Source organism: Ciconia boyciana, chromosome 9, assembly GCF_034638445.1.
Source record: "Ciconia boyciana chromosome 9, ASM3463844v1, whole genome shotgun sequence".
Classification (NCBI taxonomy): Eukaryota; Metazoa; Chordata; class Aves; order Ciconiiformes; family Ciconiidae; genus Ciconia; species Ciconia boyciana.
In genome coordinates, this window is record NC_132942.1 from 35,427,620 (window position 1) to 35,441,223 (window position 13,604).

The following is a 13,604-nucleotide window of genomic DNA, read 5'->3' on the forward strand; positions in this document are numbered from 1 at the left end:
AGGTTATTTTTTGGCTATAAATTTGGAGACTATTTAATGATGTTCTATTATAGAACTGATTAACTGTTTCAAAGCAGTTTTAAATTCAGTGGAAAAATTCACAATAAATACTGTCAGAGATCATGAGCCGAAAGCTAAAATCACTACAAGCTATTTGCTGTGTTCATTTTTTTCCCTTCTTAGTATATGTGAACTTCCCCTAACTTCTCTTAGATCCCACTCAACATAACCATTCTTAGGACAGTGCAGAACAGCTTTAAACACAGGCTGAAAAGTATCCGCTTTTAACATCCAGGCACAATGGATAATCTGCTAACAACTGAACTATGATCTGCCATATGCACAGAGGAAGTATTCAGCAAACAACCTGTCACAAATGCTTATTGTTTCAGTAACCAACTCACCAAAGGACTTCGCTTTATAAAATATGTTACAAACTCTGGCACACAATTTATTATCAAAGACAGCTGTAATTAAATGTGAAACTACTGCAAAAACAAAACAGATTTGGTGCATTAAAAAGCTTTACGTTCTTCTTTGCATCTTAAGTAACAAAATCAAAGTGAGGAGACTGGAAATATATGATAAATATGCAAAACCAGAAATTAATGCAAAATCACAAAATTTTTAGTTGATTTTCAAATAATGGTATACATAAACACAGATTATTTTATATATATAATTAAAAAATATTTTGCCTTTAAGTAAAAATGTTAAATGTAGCTGATAACAATAAATCATAATTGACCACGGGAGATGTTTTGATGTAAGATTATATCTAATACCAGAGGGACAAATTCTGTTTGTTTTGAATACTGCTACTGATGTCAATAGAATTACTCCAGAGTTACAATGGTATGACAGAGAAGAATTCAATCTCCAATATTTTAAATATGAGGAACGCACATTTAAGAAGTGACAGGAGCAAAAATGCACTAAGAGGCAAACAGGGCAAAAATAAAAATCAAAACAGATCATTCTCGTATTTGCCACATAGCCTACCACATGTTCTCAGCATTCCTTAATGTTGGCATGCCTGCTACGACAGACATTTCCTTCTCCATCAGATTTAGGGGATTTGTTTTTCAAATTTCAATACTAACCAGAAGTAATCCCTCCACATAGATAGATGGACAGATGAGCATTTTTTACTCAGGAATTATTTTTAATGCCTCAGTTGAAATTACCTGAGGATATTTATGAAATGTGCATTTATTAATTTTTTTATTTTGTACAGCTGAGCAGATCACAGAAATCATCATATATTGTAATGTTCACAGAATCATTGATTGACAAATTTAAGAAACATATGCATTTTAGATAAAATTACAATGTACAAGATATTTAAATATGCATTATAATTGCTGTATATCCAAAACATAAAAAAATACAGAGCGGAATGCTATCATATATTACTGAAACCCCGGCACCTTCTACTGAGCACCACAACTGCACGCAACACACACAAAAGTTTAGCTCAATAGTGAAGGATATTTTATCTCTACGTAAATTACTGAGATTAAACCTTGAAAAAACTGGGATTAACAACTGGTCTGAGAAAATTGTGCCAGAGACACCCTCATGACCTGAAGTTACCTTTCTCCTCTGAGAAGTAACATCTCTAGTATAATCCAGACCATTGTTCAACTTCTGCATCCTAAAATAACGCACAAGTTTTCAACTTGAGACTAAATTAGAGAACTTTATAGGGTTAGCTAGTATAGCTGCACGTTCTTTAGATGTTTTCCATGCAAGCTAGAGGTCTGTATCACTCCATCTTGCGGTCACCTAGATCATTAAAAAGGTAAAATAGCTAAAAGATCCAAACAACTTACATTCTTAGAGGGGAAAAAAATATCATCCCATATTTATGTGTTCTGATACACCCTAGTAAACAATGGATTCCCTGAACATATTGCTTAAGAAGGAAAAACTGGCAACTGCTAATGACAGACCATTATTAAAATAGAGAACAATTTTGTTGAATACTGAATTTACTCTTCCTCAAAATAGGAAGCTGAAAGTGTTTTACTTAACTAAACAGCAGCATATACAGTAAAGTAGTAATGTATATTCAATAACCTTCTTAATTATTTCCTGTCATAGTAAGACACAGTAGATATCCCTATATATTCCACAGGTACCCTATACCTATCTCACTTCTCCAGAGCTAGCAGATGTCCATTAGAGCCACAAAGGGCTGGGCTGCCTTAAGGCTAAGGGCTCCTTATGAAAACATATATAAAACTTTTCAAGAATTTAAACATAGATTTTGAAAAGAGACAGACAAAATTATCCTATTTCTCATAAAAATGTGCTGTTCTCACCAGTCTCACTTCTATTATGTTTCTTTTAAAGTGAACATTCTCCCTCTCTCCTGTCTTCCTGTACACAATTAACACCCAACTTCAGTTTTGATGTTCAGTCTAATTTCCCTTTCTGTATATTTGACACCTTCCTAAAGCTTACTTGACTTGTCTGACATGTTTGCCAGATATGAGTACTTCTTCCAGGATAGATTTTTTTTTTTTTTTTAGTTATTCTTACTTTTTGGGAAATTAATAGATTTTCATGCACCTGGACATGTGAATATGACTTTTAGCCATATAGGGTGAAAACCCCTTTAAAAACCTGATAGCATGTCAAAAAAGAAGATTAAGAGAAATCTTCGGAAATCTACATGGTGTTATTTCTGTTTCAAGAATACAAACGTCTGTTCCGAATATAAATAGATTGACTAGTTGCAAAGGGAAAGGACACAGAAGTGTAAGGAAGCCTACTCTGTACTTCAGATTGCTTATTTAGATTTTCGCATGGCTGTGCAGAGTCAATAAACCTATGAACTGTAATTGCATCATACTGTTTTTCATTTTGGTTCACTTCAATCCTACAGATACTGAGATATCAGTCTTAAGGAAGCTGTAACACCTCAGTATACAGACACTCAGCAGCACAAACATGTAATACACTTTCCCATTCCAGAAAACCCCATTTACATCTTTCTGACCATTTCCATGGAAAACCAGAAGTTAACCACCAATTCAGCAACAATTTTCAACGCTAAATGAAAACAAAAAGTCTTAAAATCATTACTCAACTGGCTAATAACATTAAAAATACAGTAATACCTTTCAAGTGTTTACATTTTAGAGATAATCATATCTACCTTTAGTAAACACATACTTGAGGGAAAAATGACCATCCTGTTTACATTGTGAATGGCAATAATACATTTTATTTATTTAAAAAATTACTATTACTAAAGGGGAACTACTTTTTGGGGGTATGTTGAGCAGCCTCTCATTATTCAACTAGGATGATGTAACTGTTGGGAGACTTTCACAGGCTGACACAAAGGTATTTTTAATGACAAGACCAAACTAAAAATAGGAAATAAATGCTAACACACCTTTCATGACCTCTACACGTCACTGACCAGCCACCTGTAGTTTGGTGTAGTTTAGGAGAAGAGAATGCATATAACTTAGCTACAGACAGAAATGTTTGCTATTTACTAAGTCAAAACTGACACTTTTTACCCTACTGTTAACTGTATTAAATATTCCTTAAAACTCTACCACAATAAACTACCTGAAAATGACAACAAAGCTAATGTTCACATTACTCCACAACAATTACATACATACCTAACTACATAAATTGTCACATCCCAGCACAGACAGAGAGGAAATGCTGACGAACCTTGTAGGAAAATTATAGCATACCTTTACAAAGCAGATTTGCAGAACCAGATTATTTCTTTGTATTTGATTTTACAATCTGCTAAATAAAATATTCTTCAAGAGAGCTGTGAAAATTAATGTCTTGTGTATCTTATAAATTACTTGGAGATACACAAAAGTATCGCATGCACATATATCAACTCTCTCAAAAATGTGCTGGCAAGGAAGTTTTAAATTACTCTTAAAAATTTTATTACTATAGTTCCAACTTCAGCTTTAACTCTGCTCCCATGAACTCTTTCATTTTCCACTAACAGGCTAGAAACGGACCACAGATTTGATGAAATGCAGCACGTTCTACGAAATGTATGCATTTCAAACGAGGTCCTGCCATTATAAGATGACAGAACATGCAAATACCCTTCCAGACTACAGCCGGGAAGTAGATGTGGGGACCACGGGTAGACCTTTGTATGTGGGTCTTGCACAAAGAAGAGACTGAAGATTTGTCAGCAGGAGGTATGCAGCTGATTGCTGATGGCCAGCTGCCTGCTGCCGGTGCAATGTGCAGCACCCAGACTGAGTGGGCAGAGGAACAGAAGATTTAGTAGGTGCGTCTCAATCCCCTTAGGTTATATCATGTGACGCGGAGCGCCCGGAGGAACTGGGGGCAGATGAAAGCTGGCAGCTGTGTGCTGCCTCAGGCGCTCCGAGGCTGCCAAACAGGGCTTACAAACATGTTAGCTCAGCGGCAGAATTAAAGCCCTTATTCAGGTTTATTTTGGAGTAAGAAACCAATGTGCATACAGAGGATGGGGGGAAAACTTGCCCTGCAGGCTGAAGCCTAAGTACACCTTGACCTCTCCTTGCAAGCTTCTGTATTGTAGGGCAGGCTTGACTAAGGGACCAAAACATCTAAATAATAATTTAGATTGTTGTCCAAGCAACCTCCTCAGTTTCTGACAAGCAGACACAGCTGACATTTGCTGCCCTCTACTTATTAAATAGGCAATCATATTCTGAAGTCTAAAGCGCTATTATTTTGCCAGATCAGCAGGGAAGTAAATCTGTTGCAGTGTTCAGATAAAACAGTTACGTGATTTTTCCACGTTCATGGCTTGCTCCAAATGAATGTGGGGGTTTTTTTTTGTTTGTTTGTTTGGTTTTTTTTGGCTGTGCCAGTGTGACAAAGAAAGAGAACTGGAAATTCAGTCTTGACATCTTCCTTGCAGAAACTGATCTGACATATATATCTATACATGTATATATTTAGATATATAAAAAGAATTTTTAAAATCTTTTGGAAAAGGAAGTACCATTGCATGCATTCCTCACTGCCTCTCGGGGAAATTCCGGATGCAATTGTCAATACTCAGGAGAGGCAAAGCCAAACCATCCTTATCACAAATCTCACACTGCAAAGGTGGAAGAAAACAGTTCCCTTATCCCTCCACTGAGCTCTGCTGTCTGGGCACCCAAAAGTGATTAGAAAAAGGGGGCTGCCACCCTCCACTTGTTTAGCAGTGCCTCAAAATCCAAAAGCAGTAGCACTGGTTATTCCTATAGACTTGGAAGGAAAACTGCAGGGGATCTGAAGGGCTGAAAATTCTGTTACTTTCCTGTGGTGGAAAAGTCAGACACCACCTTCAGAGAATTCATTTTACAAGAGAAAGTTCCTGCTCAAGTATTTTGGTGAGATTCAGAAAAGCAAAGTCACCTTCAGCTTCAGAAATTCTTTACAAAAAGCTTATACCATTCTAAACCCAAGTTCTGGAAATTCATATTGAAGTAGCCCTGTTGCTTTATAATGAGAGACTACTTGTTATAACAATCTTTTATTAGGCAGGACTCCATTGGTGTGTATGCAATCTGGAAGACAATGTAAACAACAGGGATGGATTTCTCCTCCCTTGCCTTCTTTTCAGCTTTTTAAAAAAATGAAATCCATTAGAGCAGAATTTGTAACACATATTGCTCTTTTGGAAATATTCAAACACAAACCAAATATATTTCACAACAGAGCTAAACTCTAATTTGAAAATGAGTCTCAAGTCTTCCTCACCAGTTTTATTTGAAAATTAGAGTACACACTTACTTAAAACTTCATTGGGAAAGGTGAGAAAACAAGTTAAGAATCCTGAAAAGAAAAGCCAACTTTTACAAATGTATACAACTCTTACTTGTTTAATGTCCCCAAATTCTCAGAGCGCCACGTGGGAACCTTTTGGTAGCAAGCTAAGACAATATTTCATTTGTGTACATAGCTGCTAATGTCTCAAATGGCAGACTGCATCAGTACAAATACATTTGTCATACAAAATCTAAGGAAATTACACTGCTACTGTGTTAATTTGAAGGCTATCTTTCAAATACCTCTTCTAGAGTAACTTTTACCCTGACATGAGACATCAGCTAAACAACAAACAATGCTTGACTAAACAGCTTGCTTTCTTGTTCCTTTCTCTTGTCATACTCACCTGTCCCATTTTGTTTTGCATTAGCCCCCATTCTCCAAGTATGCAATCCCATTTACCTGCGTTTATAAACACCTCGCATACAAAGACTCACAAATCTGATACAGATCTTCATGAGGTAGGACTACACATCGATACAATACTAATGACCCTTCTCAATTTGTATGTATTACATTCAATTTGTATGTAACTTTAGTCAGGGAGTAAACGAAGTTCTAAGAATTTGTTTTCTAGACAGCAAGTATAAACAAACATAAAAAGAGTGTTCTTTCTTTAAATTATAAAGATGTATCAAGTACGAAACCAGTTTGTTACTTAAGAAAGGCCATGCATTTAGCTCATACATCAGTAAAACAGCATTTGCTTTTAGAATGCTAAAAACAACAGTTGTCATCAGTCACAAAAAATAAGCATTCATGTTAACTAAACAAGAGCTAGGCAGTGTATGACACTAAAATGAATCACTATGGAACTCCACCAATATGATTTTGTAGAAGGAAATTACTATGTTGGACAGGATTGGATTTAATTTAGATTTCTGCTAGACTAATGAGGTAATCTTGGGTCAAGCTTGGGTTAGAGAAAAGACAAAAAAAAAATCTAGCCCTTGACTTAACTCTAATTAATATACATTTTACCTAAGCAGGAATAAAACAATTTGACTCAGTTGGAAAATATTACAGCCATTCCTTTGATCCCTTGGCATGTTTCCGTCAATTACCCAGTTTTCTGACTCTCTGTACAGCAAGGGTAACACCACACTTTACCTTCAGCCAAACAACTGCCCTCACTTCTGCTCTAAGCACAGGAAAACAGGTTGGAAGTGTCATGGTCTTCAATTTTACAAAGAGATATGCAAAAGTTCTGGTGAATACTAAGTCTACTATTGCCTGAAGTTCTTCTGGACTTGTAGAATTCATGGCAGGGTAATACCTTATCCTTGGAAACACAGGAAATTTTTTGGCAAAACCCACTGTCTTTAAACTAAATGTGAAAGATCATATCGATATCAAGATCTACACACCAAGATTCATATGCCATAAATTTATTACTGGTTATAGATCTTCTTGTTTCTTCAGCAGCAGTATTTGCATATGCAAATATAATACCATTCCTCTCCTGTCCTTTCCAGGAGTTCATAATCAACTCCAGTTATCAGAATTTGTAACTGTTATTGTAATATATCTGTACATCTAAAGTAGCATCTACTCAAAATGAAAAAAATACAGTTAACATTAAAGCAGTAAGCTTGATAACGCAGCAGGATTTTCATGAAAGTATTTTGACTGATAACAGACAGGACCACTTCTCTCTGAGATGCAAGTTTAATTAACATTCGAAGTCACTGCAACAACTTTATAACTTCAGGAAAATCTTGTACTCTAAAGCCAAATCCATGGCAGTGTTGCATGGGCTTAGACAGTACCGGAATAGTCTATGCATTTTTCTGAAGCATTTTTCTGGGTACAAACAACAGACCTGTGGTAAAGGGAGAGTGTAAACAAAGTTATCTAACCTTCTACATGCATTGACAAAAACACTTTCATTCCTTCTGCATCACAGCTATAGCATTGGTAACCTAATGCAGAAAACTATTTATGGAACAACTCAGTTCTGAGGAATCATTATTGCCTAAATGTTGCACTACCATTACTTCAGGTATCATATTCCTAGCTTTTCCTTCTTTCTACCTACTGACCCCTCAGATGGGTTAGAGAGCTAAGTGGAAATTTATTTTAAACTTATTTCTGTCCAAGTGCTCCATTTCTCAGTGGAATGTTATAAGAAACCTTTTTAAGAGAAGATTGTTGATTTTGAATCAATATTTTTATGTCAGGCATGATAAAATAGAAAACTTCTTTAGACTTCTCATAACGAGAGATACTGCATTACTAGTACAATCTTTAAGGACTTCAGTTTTGCTAAAAAAGTGAATAAATGAACTTACCAAACAGAACAAAATCCTTTTCATTTGCAGTAACGCCTTATGAAAACAGGGATAACTGCAGTAAACTATTATTTAAATATTTTAAAAGAAACCACTCCTACCTTGTTGATAAATAAATATTAATGTGGTGACAAGAAATTATTATAAACAGCGTAAAACTGTTTTCATAATCTAATTGTTAAATATATGATGCTGGAGTTTCAGTAATATTGCTATGACATTACCTTTTTATGTGGGATTTAAAATTTCTAAGGCGGTGTTAGAGCCGCATAAGGTTTACATCATGTGATATACATATTTCATTATTATTTTTAACTAAGAGAAGGATCCTATGGCTTCTTATAGAACTCTATCTGCTAACAGTCCAGATGCATAACTCAGAAAAGGATACAGTTCAAAATCTAAAACTTAGCTGAGTAAGACTCTTGTTACAGAAGACATTGCAGACACGGGGGACAACAGTACCAAAGCAGAGCGGTTACCACAATGCTGCAGTGGATACCACTCCTTCTGGGAGTATGGAAAAAACCTGCCCCTGGTCTGCTTATGCAAGAACTGGGTACTCCCAAAGCTCCTAGCCGGTGTACAGTCACAACAGCAACCTGCTTAAATACATATCACTGTTAAAGGACTTTATCCAATCCTAGAAAGATGGGCTATCTGTGCTGATAAAGGTATGTAAAGGGCTGTCTTCTGCCTTCCCTTGAAATCGGTTAAGGTTTCTATATTCTGAGTATCAACAGGTCTGAGATTTCACTTGCGTGGTTGACGAGTACATCTGAGAATAGACTCAACTGAGTGTTATCTAAACTGATCTAGGTCCCTGGATACATGCCCAGACATTTATGGTGTCTGGTTTAAGTCTTTATTATTATGCAATATTCTTGGTTGGTGATGACACAAAGATTTTTACCAAGTTAATCTTTCAGGATCAAATTCAGCTACTTGACTTTTAATTTAAAAGATTTTTAGCCAATAGACACTGAATATGTAGAAAAATATCCAGATGTTTAGGATTTTACCTTTCCTGTCTTTCTTTTAGATATTTGGTATTATTAATTACTAGGTGTTGACTCAATTATTCCTAATGTTGATCTATTCCTGCTATCAGTTATACGGCCTGTTTTATGTCCTATTTAATGAACGCTTTTAATGGAAATTAGAGAACTCATAATTTCTTTAACTTGTATTCGTGACTTTCCATGCTTCCAACAGACTACATAAATCACAGTGTATTTTCTAAAACTTGATTTTAAAAGCTTTAATCATGCCATACGAAGTAGACACTGCTCACAAATGATACTATTTCTTACATCAAGTGGTACTAACAGTCAAACATTTCAGATTTTATGTTACAAAACAATGTAACAAGTAACAGCTGAAGAGCAGCATTTTTCCCTGAAATAGTCTCAATGGAAAATATTTTTCAGTAGTTTATTAAATAGGTTTACCATTAAAACAATCATGTAAGTCCACTGACAAAAAGCTGCACCAATTTAAAAGTGTGAAAGTAAATTGAGAGTATTAAGCAATATAACCCCCCACAGGCACATTTATCCTACTGCTTTCACTCAAGTCCATTTGAAACAGGTTAATGCTAAAGCAAAATAAGTCAATCAAACCGAAATAAGAGTGGGTTTGCACTGACTTAACTAAAACAGTGCTAGTCTGTGTGTGAATGAAACCTGACTGTTATGTCTAGTCTCTGCAGTAAGACCATATGTAGATGGACCTTCTGTTTGTTTTGTAAGTATTTAAACGAAGTTTAAACTTGATTTATGCCAGTTTGGTTTAAACAATATGCAGAGTGGTTTGAAGACTCGCTAATAAATGGAGTAAGACGGAGTTACAGAACAAACCAAAAAATAATCTTCACCTTACCAAATTCATTTTTAAATATGTTCAAAGGACATAGTGATCTCCCTGTACATTTTCTTGATGACACAATAAGCAAGAAGGGGACTTCTTAATGGTAGGTCTGTGAAAGAAATTGAACTAATTTTTTTTTCTTTTTAAATTAGGAAGAAAACCAGAGCGTTATGGAATGAAGGACTCCAAAACATCCATAAAGGAGAATGTTTTGGAACAAATACCCTTTGCTAGTCTTCTTTCCTCCCCCTTCATCCTATTATCCTTGTGTTGGTACCTTTATTTTGCATTCCAAGACAGTGTTTTCTAGAGTTCTTTCAATGTTTTGAAAAGTTTTTTCTTAAAGATTTAAAAGACTTTCTTAAAGACTTTAAATTACTTCTTTGGTATTTCACTTTCTCCCTCTGACTTCTGTCTTCATTAAGTATCTTGGGCTATATTTTCTTTATCAGACTTCATACATTGGTTACATTTGTTTTATATATTCATCCATTTCTATCTGGCAGGGAACCAGGGTATAGTATCGATCCCACTCAGTTTTGAAGAGGATGGTTCCAGACTGCCTGGTTAGCAGAAGGAATGCAGCAGTGTCACTGTTCAAATGCAGGTACACTGCAAAGTCTGAAACATTATCCATTTCCAGAACATAATAATGAAATCATCAGCTGCTTTGCAATATGAAAAAAAACCCCAACTATTTGACAATCTTATCATTAAACACGTAACACAAGCTAAAAATGCTGCAGGTTTCTTGGATGCCCTCTTTATGCTTTTTAAAACACTACCTAGTAGCCACTTTACTATTGGCCAGAAGAATATCTGACCAACAAAGGTTTTCAGGCAATATTCAAGACACTGAAATAATGGAAACACAGCTTCAAAATCAGCTTATTATCAAAGCTGACAGTATTATATTCATCAGCTTATACAAAACCTGGAAGAAACCCAATTTCTCTCTCAGTTATGGGTCATATGCACATTTAAAGAGTAGCCTAGCTGGCAGTGAAGTTTTGAAATCTTTACATTTTTATAGGAGTTGATTAAAAACTTTTAATTTCAGGTAACAAAGCCATGCCAAAGACACTCTATCTAATCGACCTGTTATACTATAAAATTGGTTATATTTTATTTTGGCAGTGCCAATACAATTTGAGAGAACAGCATATATTTGGTATCCAATGCAGAAAAAAATATGAACAATACTAAACCAAACTCTTGCCAGTCCCACTTCTCTGCTCCCCTTTGCAAAAGTTAATGCAAAAGAATATGTTTTTATTAAATATATTTGAATATTTTAGGTGAAAGTCTCTAAACGAGTTGAAGAAAGAGCTTTAGAACCCTAATTACCAAAAACAGAGACATGCTTATATTTCTTATGGTTTCAAATATGTAGAAAGAAATTCAACTTCAGAGAGAGGCATAGTGCCAGCAAATTACACACTTTCATTAGAAGGGTGGGAAAAAAGGCAGGGCTAATGTACAAAAGAATAAGGTACAGCACTCAAACAGAAAACCTAGTATTCATTCTGCATTTACTCAAATATGTTATCATATCCAGAAACATCACTTTAAATTCTTTAAAGTGAAAAACTTTAAAATCACATACCAGTTTGATCTAAGCACCAAAATATTCGCTACCTCTTTACTAATACCACTATTACCATTACTCAGAATATATTTCATACACTTTCTTTTATTCACATGTCAACACAGCATCACTCCCTCTAGTGGGTAAGAAACACAGCTTATACGGACAACCCAAATTTTCATACAAGGGAGAAGTACTCCTGCATCTACACTGGCTAGAGTGCAAGTCTTCTATCACAGCTATAAAGAGAACCACTGTTTCACTCTGACTACTAGAAAATGTTTTTACTAGCCCTGTTGTTTGCTTTTGCTTCCTCGAGTTTCCAATGGCCAAAAAAGAATTACAATGAATGCAAATATTGTGGCAGCAAAAAATGCATTTATTTCTAGCTTGCTTTCACTTCCAGCAGCATGGTAGTTTTAGTTCTCAGCTCAACAGCAAGTTTTGCCTGCCATCAATTATTTTCACAAATCTGATTCTTCCTTTGCATATACTGGCTACATACTAAACTCAAGTAGTATTAAAATCCTATGTCTTTTCCTGCCAAATAACTTGGTTACTCTATTTCATTTGAATACTTGCTTGACAAACCCAACTCTGGAAACACTAAGGCATGGCCCAATGTTTACAAGAACTCATTTCAGCAAATCTTACTGCATAATGAAAAAAAAAGACAAATAAAACTCAACCACATACGTGGATTTTTTTGACTGTTATATATATAAAATCTGTATAGCTAACGGAACTATAGAATACTGCCAACAAGAAAATAAAACAGGAAGAATGGGTCAATACAAAATAACCTGTTACATGCATTTTTCTGTATATATGACCTTCTAATGTATAATTATTACCTTCTAATGCATATATCCAAAGAAGTTGGCTAAAAAACCCCCAACATCCGTTTGCTGCAAATGATGTTGCTAATTTTTCAAAATAGGAATGACTTTCTGCTGATAGATATTTTAGTCTAATTGATTTAAGTTACAACCCGATCCTAAGCCATGAGATGCCTTAAGCAAAGGACAGCCACTCTCATTTACAGCAAATTAAGGTACTCAGTAGTTCACAAATTGTAACTCTTAGAATAACATATCAAAACTTCATCTGAAATTATTTGATAATTTTTAGATTATTGCAATTTAGACTGATGAGTAAATAGTCCACTGAACCACAGTGTAGAGAAAATGACTGGCAATTACATTACTTCAAAGACTGTTACCAGAACAAAATTGTTAAGTAACACATTTCTAAGAAAGTGATATTTTACAAAAAGACAAAGGCATATATTTTCCACCAAAATCTAATGCTGCTGTCATCAACAACCCAACAAAAGCTACAGCTACCTAAAATGGAAATGAAAATGTAATGTATGGAAATATTCTCTTATAAAATCTCCTTAGGCTTCACATGTATTAATGTATTAGTTTGCAAACATTAAGATCAAAGGCAAAGCAACAAATACATCCTAAAAAGTTTTTAGTCAGATTTTTATTAACGATATACAAGTAGCAAGGCATAAAAAATTAATATGTTCAAGCCTTGAAATGTCAAGTGTAATGATCTCTAGCTCTGCTTACCTCCTTTGCTTTTTGTTTCAGCCTAGCTTGCTCTGGGTCTTCTTGCCTTGAGCGACTCTACGTATTTAAAAAAAATGGGGAAAAAAGGTTAACAGATGGTTTAAGAACCCCTCATCTGTTGCAGTAAGTTAAAAAATAGCAAAGAAACGGGAACAGGATAGAAGGTGTCAAAGATGGGATGCTTGAATTCATAGAATTGCTATTTCAAACCCGTAGGCCTCACCCAAAACATTCAGTTGTAAATAAGATCTACCCTAGATTTAAATTAAAAAAACAAACAAACAAACATGTTTTTGTCAATGCTAAATTCTCCATACAGGTTTAGATTTCAATTATTTAATACAAACAAATTCAAGCATCCAAGAGCAGAAATGACACCCTTTCCATTATCTGATCTTTTTAATTTAAACTCCTTACACTCACTTATTTTAAAGTAATTTACTGTTTGCAACTAAGCTTTTA

General features: G+C 35.0%; 1 protein-coding gene across 2 annotated transcripts in view; it reads right to left on the reverse strand.

The window, feature by feature from the left end:
• LOC140656696 (transcription initiation factor TFIID subunit 4-like) overlaps nt 1–13,604 on the reverse strand; it is a 150,344-nt gene that overhangs the window by 58,573 nt on the left and 78,167 nt on the right. For both annotated transcript variants that reach the window (XM_072872722.1, XM_072872721.1), the window contains exon 13: nt 13,143–13,199. In XM_072872722.1, the coding sequence (XP_072728823.1) occupies nt 13,143–13,199 (57 nt within the window). The remainder of the gene's footprint in view (nt 1–13,142; nt 13,200–13,604) is intronic.